Below are 26,694 nucleotides of genomic sequence, written 5' to 3' on the forward strand. Positions count from 1 at the left end.
CTACCAAAATATTTGTGTGACACAAGTGAATTGTAATCATGAAATTAGTCAAATTAAGCATTCAGCAATCTAGTTGTATGTATGTGATCAATGTAGTTAAATTAAAATCATCATCTCCAAACTTAATCTTAAAGTATTATTCATTTACCCAAGAATGCACACAAATAAGAAAAAAATCAAATAAGAACGTTCTTTTAATTAAAGAATTGGTATGAGGACAAAAGGACTACTGCTCTTCCTGATTGCTATCTCTTGTCTAGATTATATTGTAGTTAGTACACTATTGTAGTCATGCTTACAAATTATAAATAGGTTTAGGAAATGCTGTAGAAACTGGAAAAGAAAATTCAGAACATTAAGAACTCAAAGCATCTGAAAGGTTACAAACAAAAGGAGGCCATTTAGCCGATTTGGTAGTAGTTAATTGATGTATTCCAGCTATTTCTCACAAGAAACCAGATTATTGGTTTCAAAAACATGGGAAACATTTGATGCCATTTATTGTAAACAAATAATTTAACAAAATAATAAACTATTAACATATAATTGGAAACACTGAATTTCTGTTGATGCTTTATTTTAATCTTCTAAATAGTGTGTGGAAGCAGTAAAGAAGGCAAACTTTTAAAATACCACATTTGGCTTCTTGCTTGATTCATTTTAAATCATTTATCATTTAAGTACTACACAAGCTCATTGTTTCAGGTGTAAAATTAAATAGTGAGATGATGATGGTGTGAAGTTTTGTACTCTGAGAACTTTTTATCCTACAGTGTCAGGCAGTACTGTCAGCACTGTCAGGCAGTCAGGCAGTACTCTTTGATTTATTCTTCAGTAGAAGATTGTAGCATAAATTAAAAAAAAACAATTCTATTAATACAAGCTGGCATTGTAATTACTACATTACATACACTGTAATTACTACATTAAAATATTTGATAAATGTTATGGGGTTTATGTGTGCCCACATTAAAATTATTTTTTAATATAATTCATCTGATTAACAAGTGACATGTCATTTCATTTTTCAGAGTTTTAAAAGTTTTTGGAATCAAAAATACCAAAGTTCTGTTTATCCACCTCTTTTCAACTGTAGTGTGCATTTTCAATTAATTGCATAGTGTAAGGTGTGATAATCAATCTTTCTGTTACTGTAAATGTTACAGGTTTCACCCTGAAAAAAAGAATATGGATGTGATATTGTTAACTTAAGCGGGAAACCGCCAAATTACTTTTTAAAACTGATTTTCTAACATTTCATTTTTTACTTATTTATAATTTCAAACATCTATTTTTCACCTGTCTATTTTATACCATATTATGACATACAAGTCTCGAGCATTGATTTTATAATATTAAAGTTTGCTTAACCATTTTTATACATATGCATACAACTACAAACAGAGTGTTATAGAATATTAGCGTCTATGACGATAAGTAAAAAACACAAGTTGCAACCCTAAAATCCACTTTAATGAGGGTTTTTGCATGTCACAGCAGATGAAAGAATAAATTCTTTGTATTTTATGTGACAAATTGGTTACACCAAAGACAGCAGTGATAAATGGGTTGAAAGTAAATGCTGAGGCTGGCTGTCCCTGTTTTTATTAGCCTATTTTCTCTTAATCACCTTGTAAACCCTCCATTAAATCAAACTAATGTCCCATTCTTTAATACTTATATTCAGGTTGTAATGGCTGTTTTATTGAGTTGCAGGAAATTAACAGACAAACAGAATGCTCACTTTTAATTTTACATCTTGATTATCAAAAGCATAATCTATAGATACAGCACTGGCAAGAGTGCCGTCAAGATTTTACTTCTTCTATTGACAGGAGAGTACCTTTGTATGTGACAAATTATGTACAGTAAGTATGTACTACTCCTAAGAAAGTGCTTTTAAAATTGTGCTCAGTAAACTAAATTTCATTTGAGGCTACATTGTGATATTTTGCAAAGGAACAAGTAAAGGTTTATTCTATACCGAAAAAAGAAGAAAAGAAACACAACGTTTTCAGCTGTGGAGCCTTATTCAGGTGTGATACTCTACCAATTACAGTTACATCACAGTCCTACAGTACTATCCAATTAATAACATAACAACATTAAGACTGAGACAGTCAATGGATTTGTATATTTGATTAATCATCCATAGAGTGTCTAATAATTATGCTAATAATTATTCACTTGATAAACCCGTCTTGTCCTTGGATTATCCTTCATTATCCTTGAAGCTTAATTTTAAAGGGAACCTATATTAACTTGTTGTATAATGATCATTAAGTAGAAATTTAATGTAAACTGAAGCATTTTTCATACTGATTTTTTTTTTCAGATAAGCTCATACACAGTATTATTAGGAAATTACAATATCCTCCAAATAATATTGGGACAGCAAAGTTCAAATAATTATTATTCTCATATTATCAAAGGTATTACCCAAAGGTAATCAAAGGTATTATCAAAAGAATTACAGAAATATAAAACATAGTATATTATGCTTATTATTCATATTAATAGAATGATAACAAATACAAACTGCTATACTGTAAAGCACAAAATAAAAGTGTTTTGAGTTTGTCATTCCAATACTTTTGGTGGGCAGTTTACTTAAAACATATACAAACCACTTATTAAAAGATGGATCTATGATCTGAAGAAAAACAGAATTATAACATCAAGACAATTCTATGATAATACCAGCAGTTTTTTATTGTAAAAAAAAAAGTAAAAAACCCTGTACCTGTCAGAAAGCAAGAAGGGACAGATGTCAGGTACTGGTGGGCTTGAAGGTCTTAACTTGGAGAGAGCCATAATGTGTTCAAAAGTGATATCTGTCTGTGTGCATACATCCACAAGCTGAACTTCCTGAGAATTCCCATGGCTCTTGCTGATAGGACTTCGTCGTAAAACTTGAACTACAATGGGTTCCTTGGCACTGCGAAAAGCTTCCACTGCCTCCTCATGTGTGGCCTTTGAAAGATCTTTTCCATTAACCTGTTAATCAATTGTCAATGACAAATTAGTAAACAACAACAATCCATCCACTGTGAAAGAGTTCAGATATGGATTAAAGAAGCTGCTTGAACTTCCCACTTCATTTCCCAACATGGAGACATGCAGATAACCTCACAACTTACCTATTCTCCATTGTAAACCTGTCCTAAATGAAAAAAGACTCATGAAACAAAGAGCATCAAAGAAATCTCCACTATGTGTATGATGTAAACTCCTGACAATAACTTTCTAAAGATGAAAGAAAATTAAAGAAACTTTAGACTCACACATCTATAGTACAAATGTAAAAAAATGAGCAAAATCAGCACCTTGCTTGATTGGCGAATTAGCACATAGAAAGCACACTGAAAATTTCAAAAATACATTCTCAATCAGAATCCATCCACTGTAACCTTCATTTCAAACTGACATCTTTAAACTGAAACTGTTTCTTCAGGTATATGTAAGCATTCTGTACTTGCTTCTGCAGAGTAGTCACAACATGAAATGAAGGGAAATTATTCAGCATAGAATGCCTTAACTTTGATTTTAAAAAAGCTAAATAAAAACACTCTTTGCAACAGAGAGATGTCTCAAGAACACATCAAAGAGATAAACAGCATTTTTGTGTATATTGAATGTTAGAGAATGTCACATTCACACAGCATCTTTATAAAAATACCCTAAAGAGTTTTAGACATCTTCAGTGATCAATAGGAAAGAACCTGTTATTACTTAACAGAATGGAACTTTTGCTGCAGCAAAGAAATAAAGAAATCATCACTCCATTAAGTTCTGTAATATAAAAGAACAGAAAAATGAAAATGAAATACTGCCCTGACTGTGCTGTAATACCAAAACAAAAGACAGGCATCATCTCTGAATATGCCTAAATATAGGGTTTTAAGCATCACCAATCATTATGATTCATGATGGTTGCAGGCATTCAGGTCAGTATCATTAATTTTGAGTTTGCCTTCCTAGAAAAGACCAATTCATAACTTGCATGATGTTTTTGCCAGTGTGTGTTTATTTGTATGCATCATTGTACTAGAAATAAATATCCATCAAAGAAGGGGAAAAACTGTAGTAATGGGCTGTGATCCAGACTGGAAGTGAATCTCAAGTATTTAAAATAATGAAGGTGTTTAGATGGATGAACTTCGGGATAACAAAAAAGTGAAAACCATGTTGGCAAAAAAACATACAGTAAGTATGTAAGACCAAAACAAAAGCAAATCATCCATCCCTTGTACACAGCACATCATACTAGGCATAGCGAGCTGTAGGCTAATCCAGCAGAAAAATTTGCAAAATGGGACTACATTCTGTATGGAACACTAGTCCAACTTGGAACAAACACACAGGAACAAATTATAGACACAAATTAAACTAGCCATGCTCATAAGGTATTTTTTGCAAACACAGTGGGAATGCAATCCACACATAAAAGGTGTTCCAGGCTGGATTCAAACCCAAAGCCCAAGACCAGTGAACTAACTAAACAAAACACCCAACAACAAATATTAATAAAATAGATAACTGGATGTATGGAAGAAGAGGAAAATCTACACACTGACAAAGGGAAAATTTGTTTGCAACCACACTGAGTTAATCCTATGGCACACTGTTGACACTGATCCATCAAATAAAGAGTTTTTGGATTTTGTAGAAGACAGTCACTGTGAAGGTAAACTTGGTCTCAAGTGAACCATTATACATCAAGCCTGGGGGCACATGCAAAGTGGTTTGACACACAACAGATGTACAGTATATAGTTATCTGCACAATCCAGCTGAATTGACAAGAAGTCCCACCTGTTCGTAATCAAGCTATACAATGTGAGTTACAACAAATGCAAGTCATCCAGAGCAACTATAAGTTTAATTAAAGAGAAATTTCAAATTTCCCATACTATTTCCTTGGATGGATAAGGCCTGTGTATTCTACACCAAGCATAACAAACAAAATCAGGCTATAGAGTAGCTCGATGATCAATGATGTAAATAATGATATAGTTAGTGAACTTATATTCTATGCAAACATTTAACAAATGTACTGTAGGAAGCAAATATTTAAACGGTAAATATAAGATGGGAGAACTAGAGCTCCTCTAGGCAATATGAAGAAGCAATAAAATAAGATTTAATCAGGATCCACAATAAACATGAGCAACAGATGTGGAAACTATAGATTAAATCAGAGAGCAGATGACTCTTCTTCACACAAAAGGTTGTGGAACAAACTGCCCAGCCAGCTGTTGAAGTCAATACCCTGGCTTACTTCAAGATCAAACCTCATGTGGTATCTTGATCAATTTGCATACTGTCCTTCAACAGATCTCCTATGCACATCTCTTTGTTAAATCGGGATCTCTGATTTCTTTTTTGCTACTTCTCAGCAATATGCTGTGCAAGTATGGCTAAAATATAGGTGCAATTTGTAGGTTGAATCCACAAATTGTCAGTTCAAGTCTGTGATGGTATGGTACCCTAATGGTAGCATACAACTGGCTAAGTGCCACTGGGGTTAGGTGGATTAGAATTAACTCGCCTTTTTAAAAAATGAGACTTTAATGAAAGTAACTGCACTCCCTAAACCCAAATTAAATTATACTGTCATTAACTAAAATGTAAGTTAAAAAGCAAATAGTATTAAGGAAAATATTGCTATAAAGTGTAATATTCATTTCATTTCAAGATGATTTATTCTTGTTTTTGTTCCATTTTCTCTGACATAAGGCTACAATATATTATAAGTTGATAATTAGCTGGGTCAGTGTTCATGCATTACATTGCCCTTTTGTACGGATATTGTGGAAATACTGAAATACCATGCTTAGCGTCAGTATGTGCTGAATACAGAAGCACACGTTGCATGCTAAAACCTCAGTGTGTTTAATTAGCACATATTGCCTTTTGGTCTCAGCTTGTTTCAATCTTTTTGGCTGCAGAGCCAATTCCTAAAGCCGAGGGTTGGAAGACAAAGGAGGTCTCACAGATAAATGAGCCTGAATACAGCTTGTGACAGTGTTGGAAAAAAAATGATCAAATTTCTTCCAGTCCCTCCGGTGCTATCTGACCTGTGTCAGCACTGTGCTTCTTATTGTTGATACCGAGTATTATTGAATCAAAGAGTCTGCATTAAGTAAAAGGAAAGGAGTTGATTTTTCAATATAATGAGCACCAGCTGGACTAATTAATCCAGAATCAACATTAGAATATTAAGTATAGCATATAGCATTTCATAGGCGAGCTTTATCATCTCTGTACCTGATGCAGCTTCTGTTAAATGACTACTCCATTTGATTTGCAGACTAATGTGCACCAGATGTGTACAGCAGAGACTGTCCAAAAACATGGAGTTGTGGATATTGCTTGGACTTATTCCATAGCACCATCCAAATTAAACAAATACTGTTTGCTCCCTAACGTTTTGATAAAGCTGCAGAGTGGTTTAATGTTGATGATCAACAGTCACATATTAGAAATGAAAGACACTTTACATATTGGATATAATGAAGAAAAATATATTTTTCATGCAAAGAAAACTATAATAACTTTTGTCACTGCCTTTGTTGGTGTATGATATATCATACAGACACCTTTAACTTTTATGCATTAACAGAATCTGGTTTTAACAATGTGTGCATTGTTTGTTTTTACAGTTTGTAAAAGGTTTTCTGTTGTTAAGCACCTTGGAAAATATAGACTCCAGTAATATAAATTAGGACAGGAATAATAGAAATAAAACTACAGCTGACTGGCGGGAGAAGATACAAATGTTTAATCAATGAAAATTAATTACAGCTCATTTTTTTTTCATTTTTCTTATCCTAAATTTTTGTACTGTGTGGTAAATGGCAATCAAATATTTTTAAACTTGGAACCTGAGAGTATCCAGGGATTGATTGAATAAATTATTCAATTGTAGTCCATCTGTTTGTGTTTACACATGGATATTTAACAGCAGAAGGCAAGCACAGTAATAAGGCCCATTTCTGGAGCTCTTTTTACAAAAAGATTTTAAGTAGACAACATTTCATGACAGCCAAGATTTTTCAGTGTGCCTACTGTTCATGGGCCAGCTGTGAGTGAATGTTAAAGAAGGAACAGTCTTGGATTAAACATTAATAATAACTAATTTTGCAATTAATGTTGTCATAAGTAATTTTACTAGTCACATTAAAAAAATATCAAAATATCTGCATATCAGTGTCTAATGTCTATATTTGATTGATTAAATTGATTAAATCTTTTATTGTTACCTAACTGATTAAAAGTATTGTCTCATATTCATATTGTCTCTCATATTCAATATTTTCATGTTGTTTTCAAACTGTGGACTAGTAGTTCACTGGTAACATCTTTGTTTAGTGGGTATAAAGAAATATCTAGATTGTAAATGCACAAATCTCAAAAGTGACAGCTATACACAGATTAAACAAACCTACCACCTAAAGGAAAAAAATGAGTTTTAAAGATAGGATTTGAAAGTGCTGACTGACTTGCAAGATCTGATATACTTTATACTGGAGGATTACTCCAAACTCTTGGCTCATCAGAACTGAAAACACGTTCACTCCAAATGTTCGGACACTCAAAGTAGAAACTGAAAGAAGGCCAGAGTCTGAAGATCAGTAATCATATGCAGGTACTGGATATAAGGACGTTTACTGATGTAGATTGCACACACACTATCCAAGGTCAGTCAAGCAACAGTACTTTTAATCTTAATCTGAAAGATATTCACATATTGGATATCATGAAGGAAAATATGCAGATGAAGCTAGTGCAAGGAGTTTAAAACAGATAATGCGTTGTCAGACATTTGGTTAAAATCTGAGCAATTGAGTTCTGAACATACTGCACTTTAAGAACATGTTTAGTTACACTAACAAGCAATGAATTAATGTAATTGTAATGAAAAAATAAAAAGCATGAATTACCACATACATTATCACTGCATACAAAGCCAGTATTTGTAGTATCAGTGGATCAGAAATCTATTTCAGTCAGGACAATGAACAGTCAAAAGTACACAGTAAACCAAATCCTTACCGTTTACAACGACAGGTAAAACTTAATGGTTTAAAGGCACAGTCTTTGCCAAACATTATATTATAGCTACAATTTCCAGGTTTTAAGAGCTAAGAAAAAAAGAAAGCTACGATAGCAAATGAGAAGAGACCAGTCCTCCCTTTAACTCACTTTGTTTTTAGTAATTTAATACGTTGGGGATCTAATCCAGTCTTGCAAGAAGCAATGGTTTCAGAGTTAAAAACATGTCTAAATAGCTTGTTCCAGAATCCCACAACCCCTTGTGTAAACAACTGTCTCTTACTAAGTACTTACTAAGTACTTAGGTTCCAGTTGTGTCTTCTGAGTTTTATTTTAATGTTCTGGATAATTCAATATGGCTAACTCAGATTCCCTAATAGTCCTCAATGTTATTTATTTTTACATTTTATTACAGAACAGAAAGGATTCCTTGCCCTCTGCTGTGAGAATGATTACTTGCTTACATATTTCTGATTTATACTGCACTTATTTGTAACAGTTCTTATTTGTTTTACTAAGCAAGTTGCAAGTGAAGTTTTGTTATGTTTTCTTCAGGGTGTTACTATCTTTATTTTGAGCTTTCTTCTTTGCTTCAATCTTGTCCACCTTCTTTTTTGAGGATTAAGAAGTTGCCTCACTTGCTTTCACCTTTAACTTTGTCTTCAAACCTGGACTGTATGCAAAGGAAAAGTCCTACATGCTCAACAGAGGAAGAAAAGGGCACATTTCATATTACCATTTATGTATAACCTTATTTAGGTATTAAAATAAAAGGCTCCAGAACACCCTGTGGGTTTTAAGTATTCTGGAAATTAAACATCCTCCACAACTTAATTAAACAAACTTTCCTAAATTGCTTCAAAATCAGAGCAGGATTGCTTCTTCCTACTGTGGCATGCTAAATTCAAACAAAAGGCATAGAGTACTCTAGGAACAAGTTCCCTCTATGAGGTCTAGTTTGGATTGTGTTATTAGTTTTTAGTAAGGTAAGATTGGGTATATCGATTTGTGAGGGTTCGGTACAGAGAACTGTTGAAAATAGCCAAATTTGCATACTGCATAACCAAGTCTACCCTTATAGCATTGCCTAATGTACTACAGTATATAGGATGTATGATTAAAAGACATCAGTGACCATCCCTTATAATGTTATATTATATAATATATAAAAATATTTAAGAAATGATGCATTGGATTTAAATTTAAATTTAATTAATATTGAACAACTAGTAAAAAAACAGTAAACATCCTCCACATACAGTACACACAAACATATGGTAATCAGTTAAAATAAACAACATTAATTCTCTGCGTCCACTCCAGCCTCTACTTTTTCACTCTGCCTCCATGATTAGCACGCCCCACTGTAATGAAACTGGCAATAAAAATGTCAGTGAACCTATAAAGCCGTCGCTAACCTGTCATTCCCCACACTGTGGACACAGAAGCAGGAAGGTTCATTACAATGCACCAAACCAAGAGCACACTGAGATGCAGATGCTTGGTGGGGGGTAGTACTGTAGGTGCTTGGGCAGGAAGCAGGGAGAGGCTCACTCAATAGCTAGATTTGTCTCACGATCCTAGGATATTGCACTGCTAATCTGAGTTCTGCTTAACAAACTTCAGCTGTGTTTCATCCCTCTTTGCTCTTCTTGCATCCAAAACCCAGTGAGCCAGACAGAATCGCAGATAAGTGAATTCACAAATGTTAAAGTTGAGATTCTACTTACTTATTTTAAGAAATCCCAGAGCTGGCAGAACTAGACAGCTTGTACACTATGCTACCATTCTGTTGAGTTTTTCTATATGTTGTCATAAGGTTTTATTGAAAATGTCTTGGTATTTCAAAGATTTGTTATTTAGATTCGAAGATCATCTAGCCTGGAACAATTCTTACTTTTACAATCCTTCACAGGAAGCCAAGGTTGGGCACTATGGCTTCACCATCAGTAGTTCAAGCCTGGTTTGTGTCCCTAGTTGACTGTGGCCATGATTTCCCAAGAGGGGGCACACAATAGGCAGAGCACTACCAGGGACAGGGCTAGGATTAAATAGACAGGTGCTTCCAAACGTACAGTGACTTCAGAGGGACCTGCAGCTCTTCCAGCTGTGCCTATCTCTCCTATAACACCAGGGCTAGCCCAAGCTTTTTGGGGGCCCTACGCAAGATCATGGAAAGGAGCCCCTCCAGATCATGATTTGTGCATACATTATTATCAGCTCCCATCCCAAACTTATATTACTATTTAGAACAATTAAATTAATGAATTATATAACAAGAAACCTTTGATTAAAAAGTTCTGAAGAACACATAATAAATAACTTACAAACAAGAAGCATACACTTTACAAATATAACAAGTATTTTAACACTGAAAGTATTGTGAAATGGTAACTTCTAGGGACACACCTCAAGTAGTCCACATGACTGGCTAGAAAATGTGGCTTGACTACTGTTCGCTAGATATGGATCTGACTCAAAACCAAATGAAATACAAATGCATTATTGCAGTGACTTGATTTGGCGTCCCTCTGTTTTGAGATCATTTATCCTGCTCTTCTTTTCTGCACTTCCTTTTCTCAATACCAGATGGGTAAGTCATTTTGGAGGATGATGTACATTTACCAGTTGCAACTACATGGTTTTAATTTTAATCCATTACAACATTTTGCAATGCAAGTAAAAGGTCACTTGTAATATTTCATTACATGATATACATAATAAAACTGATCACATTTATTACATCTGAAATTAAATTAACAGTATTTGGTGTAGCAGCAGCTGAAACTGCACTGATATTGTCATTTTACGGCAAAGATGAGTCATTTACTACATCGACAGTGAAACAAAAAATTACACTTGCATTCAGAACTTATAATATTATAATTTATGACTAACAAACTTTAACAGCCTAGATTAGCACAGCAACAACAGAGCCACTGGAGAGAATTTTAACTCACATTTGAATATGCAGATTAAAACAAAATACGTTGTGTTGCAAATTTTTGGGGGACCCCTGGTGGCCTCAGGGCCCTATGCAGTCACACCTTAGCCAAGGGCCAGTCCTGTATACAGATGCAGCCATTCAAAGTGCGCGTCACAGACACGTACCGCAGGTGACGTCGCTCAGTATGACGCAAGATGACGCGTGGCACCGCAGTACGTGATTGGTTGACCGACAGGGGCACTCGTGGTCCGTTGGTCTGTCGTAGAAAGACTTACAGTAAAAACGTCTTTGCTGTGCCCGTTGTAGATATTGAATTTTACCACTGAAGGGAAATCTTAGTAGCTGAGCATAAAAAGAATAGGAGCATACTGTAACGCGTGTGAAGGCCATAAACGATATTAATTTTGGAACATAAACATACAGTATATACTGTAGCTGGTCTTGGTACTTTAAAGAAAAAAATACACACCAGTATTCCATTTCTCCCTAAACATTTTAAGCTTTGAAGTCTTTAACTAACATGATACCGGAGTCAACAAGCATACTTTTAGAATTTGATTAAAAGGGAATATAATATGGAATCGCGTATCTAAAGAATTTAATAACGGTATTCGTGTGCTGCGACAGGGCTGTGTAGGGCTTTTTCGCCTGCCTGTTCATGCGAGCTGTCTTCTAGCCGACTGGTCTAGGTGCGTGACTAGCAACTGGGAGGTTGTGTGATCGAATCCAGCTGGTGCCGGACTTTTCTTTTAACAAACATTTCTTCGAAAAAATAGAATAGCGATATTATGGACAATAAATTGACTTTTATATTTCAAAATATCGCAACATGAACGATATTTGCGATATTTTGAACATATCTTCCCTTCTGACAGCGGTTCCTCCTTCTATTGTGTGTGTGTGTGCAACAGAGTAAATTTTTATAGAGAAATGGAGGCTGGACAGTATGCGTTACAATATAAACATTTATATTGATTTAAATCGTGTTCTGATTTAAATCGCAAACGCGTGTTTAATTATGTGTTTTTTAATCATAATCAGGCTAATGCATTTCTACATTTTCTGTATGAACCAGCTTAGAGGTTCATACAGAAAGACAGCTTGTGTTTAAATTGAGTGTAAGGTAATTTATGCTTCTAAAGTCATGGTCAGCATTTATTATTGTACTGTGCTGTAAACTTTTTCTGTGCCTAGTCACATTATTTTATAGCGTTTTTATTGCGTTATTAAATCCGGTGGCGCTGTGTGTTAGAGTAGTTTCCTGACTCCCTTGTCACATGGTCTGTGATTGAATCCCATAGAACTATGACTTTATTTTTTAACAAACATTTCTTTGAAAAAATGAAACGTTTCCCTTGGTCAGAGATTAAATAAAACCTCACTCGCACCAAACAAATTTATATTTCTAAATATCACAAAATACGTTCATTGTCTTCCAATCGAGTCGAGTTGACATTGGAAGCCTGCCACACCCGGACTGTTAAACCAACGCATTAGCACGTCAAAGCCCATCGAGGGTATTGAGCCAGTATTGCCTTTAGTATTCCCCCCTCTCCCCTCAATTCAATTCAATTCAAGGTGTTTTATTTGCATGACAGATGGGTACAAGCAGTGTTGGGTATGTATATTGTAACGCTTACGGCAGACAGGCACTGTGTAAGAGCCGGCGCACCAGAGCAGCGCACCGAGGGAGCGTCTGCATTTCTAACTTAGTTTTTAAAATTAGTCAAGCAATATGAAGCATCTCCTTTTACTTAGTGCCTGAGCATAAAAAGAATAGGAGCATACTGCAACGCGTGTGAAGTCCATAAACGATATTAATTTTGGAACTTAAACATACAGTATATGGCTGGTCTCGGTACTTTAAAGAAAACATACACACCAGTATTCCATTTCTCCTAAACATTTTAAGCATCGAAGTCTTTAACTAACGCGATACCGGAGTCAACAAGCATACTTTTAGAATTTGATTAAAAGGGAATATAATATGGAATCGCGTATCTCAAGAAATTAATAACGATATAATTATATTCATGTTGCAAAAGAACTGCAACGGACATAAAAACTCCCTTGCTTTTAACAGAGCGTTCCATAATTTCTAACTACGAAAATGCCAGGTGAAAGGATTTGTAAACATATTTTGTTAAAGCAAGTCAGAACCCATTCAGAGCCTACATTACATTTTAGCGTTTCATTCTGAGCAGAAGACCCTCACACCTGAAGAAGGGGGAGGTGTTTTTCGCTGGAAATCTCGCCTGCTTCTACTTTACAACCGGAGTGCTGGCTGTGACGAATTAAACCGGTATTACAGGTTACAATCACAGACCATGTGACATGGGAGTCAGGAAACTAACACAGCGCCACCAGATTTGATAACGCTATGAAAACGCTATAAAATAATGTGACTAGGCACAGAACAAGTTTACAGCACAGTACAAAAATGCTGACCATGACTTTAGAAGCATAAATTGCCTTACACTCAATTTAAACACAAGCTGTCTTTAGCCCTCTAAGGTGGTTCATACAGAAATGTAGAGATCCAGGCTCAGAACACACAGCTTCATTAGCGAATACATATGCAGGACAACTAGAGAAGACGTTTTACAGAGGATGGATTTTTAGAAACATCCCATCAGTGACATCACTGAAGTCAACTCCTAGGTACTGTAACTGTCGTGTGGATAGTTTCACAAGAATCAGACAAAGGTTTAAGCATCGCTTGTTCTAGATAAAACTGCAAAAAAAAACAACAACCCATAATGTACTTCTTTGCGGCTCTGTTTGCCCAAATCATATATTCACAACGTGAAATCTAGAAAATAATATTACGTAACCAAAATCCGCAATATGGAAACAGAACCTGTGTAATTGTTGATAGATGATGTACTCGTAACATTTTTTCAAGACGAACTACAACATTTAAAAAATGACTTGTATGTACTTGATATCTCTAATCAATCCACGGGTCCCAGCACGAAACGAAAGTAAAACGCATACCGTTTCGCGCTTCTTATTAGTTGCTCAAAAGTAATTTGACCGTATGAAATGCATAATATAAACCTAGAAACATATACGTGAGTAGTACTTAAGCACTGTAGTATCGGTGTTAAGACATACCTCTCAAATACTGTAAATCAAGTTAAAAATATCTCAAGATTCTGGTCATAATGAAACCATGTTTCGTGTATGTTTTCTTTAAAGTACCGAGACCAGCCATATACTGTATGTTTATGTTCCAAAATTAATATCGTTTATGGCCTTCACACGCGTTGCAGTATGCTCCTATTGTTTTTATGCTCAGCTACTAAGATTTCCCTTCAGTGGTAAAATTAGATATGAATATTCAATACTTAAACGGGCACAGTTAAGACATTAAATATACATATACATACTGTATACAGTACAGTTTGCATACGGTAATATGTTTATGTCCCTAAATCAATCTCTTTTATGAGCATGTGAAAGGCATGGTGAATCACTGTACTTTGCATGATTGGAAAAAAATGCGTGATTGCGAAATGCTGTGGCGTTACTTTTACAAAGACGGTCAATGAAAAAAAGAATGTGGACCAGGGCAATACTTTGAGTTTACAGCTTGTCCAAGGTCATTTATTATTAATACTATTATTAATATCTTCGTTAAAGACTTTGATGGCTACAGCTCAAACATGAGAGGTTGAGCTTTATTAGCTCCACCTTGCGGAAATTCCGGATACTATTATTTTGCTAGCGGTATTTACCGGTAACTCGCGGTATTTACCGGTAGCTTGCGGTAGACTGCGTACAGCGTACCGGAAAATAATGCGGTATCGCCCGCGCATTTTGAATGGCTGCATCTGTAAGACACTGTGGAGCTTGCATCAGTTCAAAAGATGAATGACATGAGGGGAAGGCAGGTTGGAAGAACTAGTCTATCCTTCCTTATTCTCCCCATGCAGTACAGGAGTGGTTGCTATGAGCCATGACAAAAAAAGGAAATTCCAAACTTTCACAGCTGCAGCAGAATTATTAATCAGTTTGATAATGAATATTGTAATCTAGTAATCCAATTAGTATTTCAATGCTTAAGATCATTTTCTTAAGATCTGGCTTATACTATACATTTTAACTCAGGTTTGCTTTTTGACTGCAGAACGCCTAACAATCTTTCACACTACAGGTATTGACAAAAGAATATCGAGCTATTTCTGTTTTGTGCAGAGCAGCTGAAGAGATACTGTATGAACATTATGTAGTGGTAATAAAATTCAGACAAACAATCTTGTATCTCTTCCTACATTAGAATTTCCCAGGATAAAAAGGCCACCATTTATGCATGTATCTTTTACTTCTTGTGCAATAATACTGTAGTACAATAATAGATTAACTAAAAACTAATAGAATTTACTTAGGTCATAATAAAACATCAGGGAATAAGGTTAAAGTGTAACAGTTTACTATACCACAAACATAGAAGTTACTTGGTAGCTCTGTACCAAACACAAAAAATGATCATTACAGTATACCAGTTCAGTAAATGAACTATGCATACTATATAGTATGCAGAGTTCATTTACTGCACACAAACAGTAATTCATGAACTTGTATGAAAGAGAACTGCTGATGTTTAAACATCTCTGTGCAGAGGAGTATTTGTACAGCGTGAAATTGTTGTGAAACAAGCAAAGGTTTTTAAAGTTTATAAATAGCATGCTTTGGTTTTATGAATTCTCTGTGGTTTTAAAAGGTTTATATTTATCCCCAAATGTCTTAAAAACAATGTTGTCATGTTAATTCGCATGTCAGGAGGTTTAAACTACTGTATTTCTAAGAATTGCATGAAAAATGGTAGCTTAATAATGCCCTAGAATTAGTGAAATCTTTCTTCGCCCAGTCTGCATAAAGTAAAAGAACAAAATGTAGTACATTTACTTCATATACAGTACAATGCTTACTTAAATAAAAAGATAATTATCAGTCTACATCAAGTTATGTAATCAAAGGCAAACGTATTTGCTTTTCTCTATCGGTTATGCAAATAGACAGTTCAGCTTCTTAAATATCAATGAATATTAATTAAATAGTAAATGTTCTTATTTAAACATTTAAAGCAACATGAGCAACATGATTCACAAGTTATCTAATAAAATTTCATAACATTTTATAAAAAAGAGAAAATCTAGTTATATCTTGATACTGTATGTGTTCCTACAATATCATTTCTTTTACAGTGTTTTTTTTTTGTTGATCTGACAGTATTTGTCCTCTGATATTTATCCCAATTATTCAGTGCAAACACTTTAGAACACTGTATGACTGCTGGTTTAAGGTCTGTAATGTATCAAACTGTACAGTAGGATGTGGTCAAGGATTTCTCATTGCACATTATGCACATTCTCCATGTGTTCAGTATTGTAAATTTTCATTAGAAGACATTTACACCTCTTTAAAAGACTGTCTTCCTGCTGAACATAAAATATCTGAGGAATAGAATTACCAAAATTTCTGATCGAACTTTGTCTTTAAACACCATTTTGTTGTGCAGAATAACTAAACAAGAATAAATTGCAACATAGATTTTTCTTTCACCTTTGCTTAAACCCCAATTAAATCAAAGCTTTTCTGTCCACTGCTAATTAGGAACTTGTTACCTCACAGTGGCCTCTTGCTTACTAGATGTTTCTTCTTCATAGGCCTGGGAATTAGCCCTTAAAGATTGGCAGGAGGTATGTGACTGCTGATTAACACATGGATAAGAGCTTTAATTTTAATCTGAGCCTTAGTTTACATAGTAAAGGTAAACAGCTATTTTTTGCATTGATAAAATGTAATGTGTGAATAATAACCATAATCTGTGAACATTTCTTTTTTCACCAGGAGAATATTTTATTTTGAAGTTCTTAACAGATACAGAAGTAAAATTCCTATATCAAAACGAAAGAAGAAAATGTAAATACTGAAGGGTCAGTAAATCCTAACTGGTAATGTTTCTTGTTCTGTGTGAGCAGTTCTTAATACTTTACCGGATTACTAGAAGGCAGCTTCTATTCATGGATCTAAATGTCTCATTTCAATAATAAGTGTCACACTAAAATATGACTACAGTTCCTGTACAGTAAAGATGTTATGAGTATATAAATCACTCATGACAATCAAAGCCACTATCGGAACTAGACCTAGAGCTGACTGGTGTTATCCAATGATATGAAACTGCAGTAAAAACGCCTGGCCACCAGGGAAATTTGACAGTCTCAACTCTCAACATGAACCAGTTTTAACCTTTAACCTAGAGCAGTATAAATGACAATGAATATACTGCCTACAGCTATCTTTCGCATTACAGAGCTATTCAATATTTCCAAGTTTTATGCAAAGTATTGTAAAGGAAATATTCTTCTCTCTGATTAAAAAAAGAAATATAACAGAATTTTTGGTGGTGGTTTACAAGGTATCATGAGGAGTTAAAGTTATTATTTTGCAAGACTGATTTCTCGCTAGTTTCTTCCACTTCAGGGATGTAGGTGATAACAAAATCTGTGAAGGTCAAGATAGAGGTTGTTGGCATTTCCTTTCCAGAAATCCATAAAGAAATCTCACAGAGACAAAGGGACAAAGAAATAAAGATTTTGAGAAACCTTAACACACCAGCATAATGCATATAAATATTTTATATGCCTGACTTGTGAATGTACTTGTTCATAGTAGTGTTCTGTATTTAATTCTACATCATCTTGTTCTATAATTTTCTTCATAACGTATAACTTATAACTTTGTGTTACGTTAACTCCTTGCCACAATTGTTAAATGAACATGTTAGACATCCTTTAAAATTAACATTATTATCTAATTTTTAACATATATGTATATGAGTTTCCACACCTTTTTTAATTCCTTACTTGAAAAAACAAAATGCACTTAAAACAGTACATTTAATTAAGGTGTAACATGAATCTGAACCCCTACAGCACAGAGTACCCATATTATTGTATTTCATATACAAAAATACACGGCATATAGTTATAATTTAACAGAACTGTCTCTGATGTACTGTACTTACACTAAAGGAAACCCATTGATGTTAACTAGCCTCACAGTATTACAGTGACCACTGCTGAGAAGGTGTCTGGAGAAACTATGGATGACACTGAGGTTAAACTTAACCCTACAGGGCTGATTTGCTTAGCCACATCCACTTGTTTGATAGAAGAGAAACGTTTCACAGAGGATGGATCTTTTTCCATGTAGACTGTAGCACTTAGGTTTATGGGGTGGGGAGAAAAGGGGTGGTGGATTTTCATTCTGGATTTCTGCTAAGTAGCAGAGTTTAGCAGTACAAAACCCTTGAAATTAAAAAGAAAATCTTTAGAATGTTTTTCAGACCTGAAAATGTTTGTACAGTGCAAACTCAATATAACATGGGTGTCATGGAACATTGCATTATTAAATAACTAAAATCTACCAAAAGTTGGAACTTTTTTATGAGCACACTATGACTAAACTTAAAGACGCAAACTTTAAAAGTTTCATATTCCTCTTACCTTGTCTTGATTCTGCTCTTATACATTACATTTCTTTTGTCCTTTCTGAAATAGAATTGATTCTGGACTCTCAGAATAAACAGGCTTTAGATTTGTCACTTTATCTCTTTTGTTAATCTTCAACTTTTCTTTTTATATTTTATTCTTTAGGTGGTTTTATTCTCTGGTTGCTTACAAATGAACAGCATATTAAATGCACATTTAATCGCTCAATGTTACAAGCATCAAATGCTGGCAAATTGTTGGCAGACTTATCAGGAAAGTTAGGTGGTCACTGAAAAATAATTTTGAGCAGGTGTTAAATGTTTAAATACAAGCTTTAAATCACAAATTATGTAGTGCATTTAATTAAGGTATTTTATAAATAACTCGTTGTTTACCGTAGAATTAATTGGCAAACACTGAAGTTTTCTTACAACTACTAACAAGTGTTTCTTTTAAAGGAAAATGTACTCTTACAGATCTAAATTAGAAAGACTTTATTAAGCCTAAAAACTATATCTCACATTATCCCACATTAACAACAATAGCAAGCTTGGGCAACTGATTTTTTCCACACAGCTCACTTTGTTTAATTTTGTATGGAAAATACTATTAAGTGTGATAATAAAGATGATAAATGACAAACCATAACGTACCTGTATGACCCCAGGTGATGGAGACGTAAACAGAAACAGTAATCTATCAATCAATCAATCAAACAATCAAGGTTTATTTATCAATGCACGAACAGTACAGCATACAGCAGTGTTGTTGGCAATGAAATGCTTCATCCGCGAGCTCGTTAAGAGGGATAGAAGAGTAGAAGGACAGGAATTTATAGGGATTAGATTAACATTAGGATACAATAAATTAAACAATTGCAATTTACAATACAATTTACATATTGTGTAAAAGTCACAAAAGGATAGGAGGTATTTAGCGCTCTTCATATGTGTCCTGAGAGTGCAAGTGGCAGCAGGGCACCAGTGCACCTTGTCAGTTTAAGGAGGTTGCCTATTCACCAGTGGCCATTTGGGTAACTGCAGGCGTCTGCTGTGGTTGGCTGTTTAGCAGTCTTACTGCCTGGGGGAAGAAGCTCTTACGAAACTGGTTGTCTTGGTGTGTATACTTCAGTACTGTTTTCCGGATGGTAGTAGAGAGAACAAGTTGTGGTTAGGGTGACTGGGGTCCCTGAGGACAGACCTGGCCTTCTTGAGGCATCTAACAGAGTAGATATCCTTGATGTTCTGTAGTGCACAGCTGGTAGTGTTTTGAGCCAGTTTCACCACCCTCTGGAGTACCTTGCGGTCTCGGGCGGAGCAGTTACCACACCAGGCAGTGATGCAGCTGGTAAGGATGCTTTCAGTGGTGCACCTGTAAAAATTTGTTAGGATGTGTGACGGCATGCCGAATTTCTTTAGTCAGCGGAGAAAGAATAGGCGCTGCCATGCTATCTTAGCAATGAGGTTGGTGTGGTGGGTCCAGGTTAGATCGTCTGTGATGTTGACACCTAGGAATTTGAAACTGTTGACTCTCTCCACTGCGGACCCGCTGATGTGAATGGGTCTGTTCCTCGATGATTCCTGTAGTCCATGCTGTCAGTGTTTCTACCTCCTCCCTGTACGCGGACTCATCACTGTTCCTGATCAAGCCAATGATCGTTGTATCATCCGCAAACTTGATGATCAAGTTTGTTTTTGTTCCTGGAGACGCAGTCGTGGGTGAATAGGGAGTAGAGGAGAAGGCTGAGTACCTAGCCCTGGGGGACGCCAATGTCAGGGTGGAGGATGTATTTGTGCCTACTCTCACTACCTGCAGTTGGCCCGTCAGAAAGTCCAGGATCCACATGCAGAAAGGGGGATCTTAGTCCTAGGTCTTGGAGCTTGGTGATAAACCTTGAGGGTACGATGATGTTGCATTCTGAGCTGTAATCAATAAACAGCATTCTCACATATGTTTCTTTCTTGTCTAGGTGTGAGATGGTAGTGTGTAGAGCAGTGGCAATGGTGTCCTCAGTTGAACTCTTTTGTCGGTATGCAAATTGCAGTGGGTCCAAGGTGTCAGGTAAAAAGGAGGTGATGTGTGCTTTGATCAGCCGCTCGAAGTACTTCACGATGATGGATGTGAGTGCAATGGGGCGGTAGTCATTTAGGCAGTTGAGTGAGGGAGAGATTAAATATATGTCCGTGAAGATGTCCGCTAGTTGATCTGCGCAGGCCTTCAGGACACAACCAGGGATAGCGTCGGTGCCAGGAGCCTTGCGTGTATTAGTCTTTTTAAAGACTTTGTACACATCAGCTCTGGAGACAGACAGTGGGTGTTCCCCCTGGTTTACTGGGATTTCCTTAGCTGGTTCCATCTGATGGACATACTGTACTTGAGTGTCACCACAGAGTGGATACAATCCTAATTATGGGGCATAATAAAGCTACTAATGATAGGGATAGGAGACTTTCTGGACCATTGATATCAAGAAACATACATGCTGATTCCCAGAGTATTTCCAGGATAGTGATAACCATTAACCCATCTAAATAAGGAAGGAACTAATTACTTTACATACTTTCCATTTGATATTATTTTAATTTGTTTATTTGTCCTAATGGTTCTTTAACCAACCAATATTCCCAATATTATAATTTTCAGTGCTTTACAAAAATATAATGAATCCCCTTTAAACTCTTCATGATTGTAATTATTCCGGCTTGTAGTGGGTAATCTATGTTAACAGGCTTACAAGGTATAATACAGACAACACAATAGATCTACTTGTAAACTGTGGTAACCATTGAAAAAAAGTTCTAATGATTACTAGCTTAATAGGAAATGGTTATCTTTTTAACTTTTGTTCCAGCACAGTTACATAACAACAACAAAAGACTCCAAGAATTAAATATTACATCCATTTATTCTATCCATCCATTTTTAATCATTTCTTCCAATTAAGAGATTTTGGCAAGTAATGGGAGCAAGGCAGGGTATACTCTAGATGGGATGCCAGTGTCACAGAAAAACACACACTCACATTTAGAGCCATTTTCCCAGAAGCCAATTAACCTACCGGTATGTTTTTGGACTGTGGGAGCAAACCTGAATACCTGGAGAAAACCCACACTAACACAGGGAGAACATGCAATCTCTATGCTGATAGCACCCAGGTCTGAAATTGAACCCAGTGCCACAGAAAACTTGGTGCCAGCACTTTGAAGCAATGCTTGAAATAATACAGGAAAAAATAAAATCTCTCTAATTGTACCTATATATTGACCCGCCTCTGCTTTGAATAATAATTTTAATGGGATATATTAAAATAGGGAAAAGCCCGCTGTAAACATTTCACATTCATACTGTGTACAACAACACAAATAATTTGACCAAGCAAAGGTACGGAACATGCAATATTCAGAGCTTGAGTTTAATTTCTTTCTACCTCAGGCATCACCAGTCTTTTGGCCTAACTTTATATCCAATATAATGGATGTCACCAAGACAATTTGTATGGATGTTCAGCTACTATGGTGTTACATTTTATCACCTGTCTGCCACAGTGACAAATAGCCCTACATTGCAAGAACAAAAAATTAGCCGCTTTTCCTGTGCGTTATTGCTTCTATTGAACCTGCATTGTAAATCAAAAATGTTAAATTGAATTTTGCCTCTATGAGATGTTTCAATGACAAGCAATAACAACTGTTAAATGATGTTCTTCCTTCATTATCTTTTATTTTAACTAGTCTGGCCAGATGGCAAAAGATTTCAAACTGCTCTTCGGGCCATTTTTACTTTTCAAGTGAAAGCCTTGCATCTATATATATATATGGATATGTGTATTTTCTAGAAACAATTAAAATCCTATATTGTGCATTAATAGGAAAAGGGTGTCTTGTATGCTTATTAGTGGCTAATTGATCCAAGGACCTCATATACTACCATTTAACCTCTAAACTTGTGAATGTGTCCAAATATTTATGATCACTTGAATTCACTGGGTTGTAAACAAAGAATGCTTTTGCCCAAATATTATCAAATGCATGCAGGACATTACCCAAAGATATGAAGATATGAAGAAATGGACATTACAGTATATTGTACTTATCATCCTTTTACTCGTTATCCTCTAAATCTCATAATCATAACTGTGAATTCTTCGACTGCAATGGAAAAATAACAGTTTTGACTTTACTGTCTCAACAGTTTGTTGGGCACAGTAATTTCCAGAGATATATTTGTAGTAAAATACTTATCTAGAATTAGTTCAGGTGGGTAGCTGCTTCAGCATGCGAAGCTGCAAAGGAACAAGTAATAGGTTTATTCCATGCTGAAAAGAGAAGAAAGAAAACACAACGTTTCGGCCATGGAGCCTTCTTCAGGTGTGCTCCCCGGCCGAAACGTGTTTCCTTTCTTCTCTTTTCAGCATGGAATAAACCTTTACTTGTTCTTTATCTAGAATTGTTTGGTTCAATTTTTCATCCTTTTAATTAATGGAAGTTACACTAGCAATTTTCCCATCCATGGGCATTGCTACCGTCTTGAATGACTGCTGACAGAGCATTGCTAATGTCCTACAAATAGCACCTGGAATTTCCTTTAGCACATTTGTTAGAATACCATGATGACCCTGGAATTTTTTTTTAGGTTCTTGTACCTCTATGACTTCTGCCTCTTCTGTGTTAATGCTTTTTAATATAGAAGTTTGCGTTTCCTCAACCTGAAGCATGTTTTTGATTTCTTCTTTGGTAAACACCTCGGTGAAATTAGCTATTTCCCCCTTTATTGATCAAAGTTAATTATACTCATTTTCTGTAACTGAGTCCTGTTATTTTGAAATCCTGTTATTTTTAATTTTATAACTTGCTTTTTCAATTTTTGTTTCTTGATTGATTCATTAAACCATTTGGAATGTGCTTTCAGGCCTTTAATTTTTTTAACCTTTGGACAAATCTGTTCTGTGCTTGAAGCAAAATATCTGTAAACTATTGCTATCCAGGGAGGGTGGCTTGGAGGTTAGCCTCATAGCTTTTGGGTACTGGGATTCATGCCAGCCTGGGACACCTTCTGTGTGGATTTTGCATGTTAAGCTGTCCATTACTGTTCAGGATTTTACTTAGGGGTTCAGCAAGCAGTTTTCTCCACAGTCCAAAGACATACTGTTTGGGTGAACTGGTATCTCTAAATTATGCTCTGGCTCACCTCACAGTTACTAAAAATGGAGGGATGGATTAAATTGATTTCATATCTGTCCCCTCCCACTCTACTTTCCTTCTTGGCTCTTTCTCCTTCAGAGTCTGCATTCCTGAAACAGTAAACCTTTTTGGACTTGTTTTGGACTCTATACAGTTCCCTAAACATATATTATGATAATAGCGTCCTGTAATAGACCTTCTCACTCCGTGTTGATTGTTTGAAAACACTATATTCCTACAGGCATTTCCCTGATAGGTGCTCTGACAATACTAAGTATGGAAACAATTGATAAACATTTGCCATTTTAATTTCAGATTCTCACATCCTTGATACATATTTTTCATCTGAGGAAATGTAAAATCTGCCACAATAACCAATTCTTCCCTTACACACACAACTCTGATTTTTTTACCGAGTTTCAGAAAACTATATCTTGTTGCTCATGGAACAGCTATATTTGAAAATAAATACAAAGCTCCAACTGAATGACATTAATAGACCAATCATGATGGAGACTACAGTTTTTATCACACAGCTCTCTGTACTCAAAGAATAAAACTGCTGTATTGATTTTTCAAGCCTTGCCTGCAACATCAACTCCTATGACCATAAATAAATAATCAAACATAAAACGGCCCAATAACATACCTCTTAAACATACCCACAGACATTTGTTGTACGTGCCTTACGCAACAAACATATTATAGTATCACAGCAACCATAAGACATCCTTTTTGCTAATGTCTTCAATGCCCCTCCCATGTCTGTTTTCTGTAATCTGCAAATGCCTTGGACTCAGGTATTGTGCTGAAACAGTTAACTACCATACCAACAATATTCAGTTCATTATTTGTTCAAGTATTTTGCTTTTAATGAAAGTTATTGTTCTGCACATCATTTCAGCATAGCTCAAATGGTTTTAGACAGGATTTTAGGTTTTTGCCAATGTACTAGTTATCTTAACTAGTTATCTTAATCTACCATTTAACTACATAAAATCCATGAAAATGTCTAAGTTATTTTACTAATTACAATTTCTATTCATAAAATAATTTAATTCATTTCTATAAATTCATAGTTTATAATTCTATTGTCTTTTTTACACATGAAACTAAGTACATTACACCCTTTGAAAATGTTGCCATTTTTCTTTGGAAACACCAAGAGTAGAATAAGTCCCATGTTCTCCATTTCCTCACCTGTGACCTTTCTAAATCTTTTGAGTAGGGAGCTGTGTCAGCATGTGTAGGCTGCAAAGGAACAGGTCAAAGTTCATTCCATACTAAAATAAAAAGAAATGAAACACAGTATTTGGGCTGTGAAGCTGACCACATTTTGTTTCTTTTCTTTATATTTTAGCATGGAATTTACCTTTTATCTTTATAAATCCGCAAATACTGTGACGGTGAATGAGGAGAAATAAATCCAGACACAACTGAGCTCTATTTCAATGGGTAAGCATCACACTGGGTGAAATTACATCCAAAGAGGTAATATGTTTTTCTCTCTAATAGCTCTGAAGTTTTACAGTATATCCAATCAGTCATTTTTTGGTACAAAAGGCCAATGTTGACTGTCAGATTTACACTGCCTGAAGGCAATGTACAACTTAACTAGGAGCTTGAGCTCTTGTCTGTAATTCTTACAACATTCATTAAAGATGGAGGTAGTACCCAGACACTGGAAAATTGCTAATGTAGCAATTATTGTAAGTAATTACTGAAGAAACACAGGGACTTGTACTAGGAACACTGTTGCTCTTAATTTATATCAAAGATCTAGATTCTTGTAAATTAGTCAAGTCTACAGATGGTAAGTAAACGCAATACAAGTAGCAAATGAAATTCAAATGTTTTTGAAAAAAAATCAAAAAAGGGAATTTATGTTTAATGGGGACTTTAGAGGATTTTACAAGCAGGTAGTAAAATACAACCATCAATTCTAAATGGGAAACATTACAAGATTACATTTAAAAATGACCTGGGTGTTTATATTGACATATGATTTAAATCTTGCAGACAATGTTATATAGTCAAAAGGCTATATATTAAAACCTGTAGAGTTACAATCAAGGTATGCTATGTTCAAATAGTATGATGCACTTCTTAGGCCTCATTCAGAATATTTTTACAATTTTGGTCAAAAGATACTGCTACTCTGGATTCAGTCCAGAGAAGAACTAGAGGCAGTCAAGGGCTTATGGAAATGGTCTACTCAGACAGGCTTAAAGAACTTAATCTTTTTAGTCTTGAACAGAGAAGACTATGAAAGGACGTGATAGAGGTACTCAAAATCCTTGAAGACACTGCCATAGTCCAAACATTGGACTTCTTCAGAATCAAGAGCGAAAAGCTAACTAGAGGACAGCAAGTTGAAAATATGTGAAAGTGCAAATAAAATTGAGAACAGGAGGCACTTCTTTGTCCAAAGGTTTGTGGGAGTAGAACAAGCTACCCAGGCATGTGGTTGATGCCAATATCTTAGCTTCCTTCAAGAAATATGTGGATGAGATCCTTTGGTCAATAAGCTACTAATTAGCAAATGTGCCAGATGGGCCAAATTGCCTCCACTTTTTTGTAGCCTTTCTTATAATCTTATGTTGTCAGAACATCATTCTCTTGGGTCAGACACAATGTTGTTATTGGTACAAGGGGAGTAATTATGTAATATTGAAACTTAATTCCTGGCCTTTGTTATATGGCAAGAACAATATTCAGTTTAAACGAAAATGCAAATGAAATTGTTAAATGAGGGTGGTGTACTACCTTCACCATATTATTTTTAATATTGAAAAATAGTACTATGAACATAAAACATCAGAAAACATCATTGTTTTGCATAATGTATTTCTCTGCTCGGCAGTATATATTAGTTAAAATTTCTTCAGAAATACTCTACTTGGCCAACTTAAAACAATGTTTGACTTATGAATAGCTGTCTATTAGCATTGTCAATACTTCTTTTACATAATGTGAAATCAAGGGCTTAATATTTGTGTCTAAAAACT

The 26,694-nt window shown here is 35.3% G+C and overlaps 1 protein-coding gene across 2 annotated transcripts in view; it reads right to left on the bottom strand.

Annotated features, from left to right (window-relative positions):
• Positions 1-26,694, bottom strand: part of LOC148829510 (PDZ domain-containing RING finger protein 4-like) — a 198,873-nt gene that overhangs the window by 17,911 nt on the left and 154,268 nt on the right. For both annotated transcript variants that reach the window (XM_088923196.1, XM_088923197.1), the window contains one exon: positions 2,744-2,997. In XM_088923196.1, the coding sequence (XP_088779322.1) occupies positions 2,744-2,997 (254 nt within the window). The remainder of the gene's footprint in view (positions 1-2,743; positions 2,998-26,694) is intronic.

Source organism: Atractosteus spatula, chromosome 8 (genome assembly GCF_055471065.1).
Source record: "Atractosteus spatula isolate fAtrSpa1 chromosome 8, fAtrSpa1.hap1, whole genome shotgun sequence".
NCBI lineage: Eukaryota > Metazoa > Chordata > Actinopteri > Semionotiformes > Lepisosteidae > Atractosteus > Atractosteus spatula.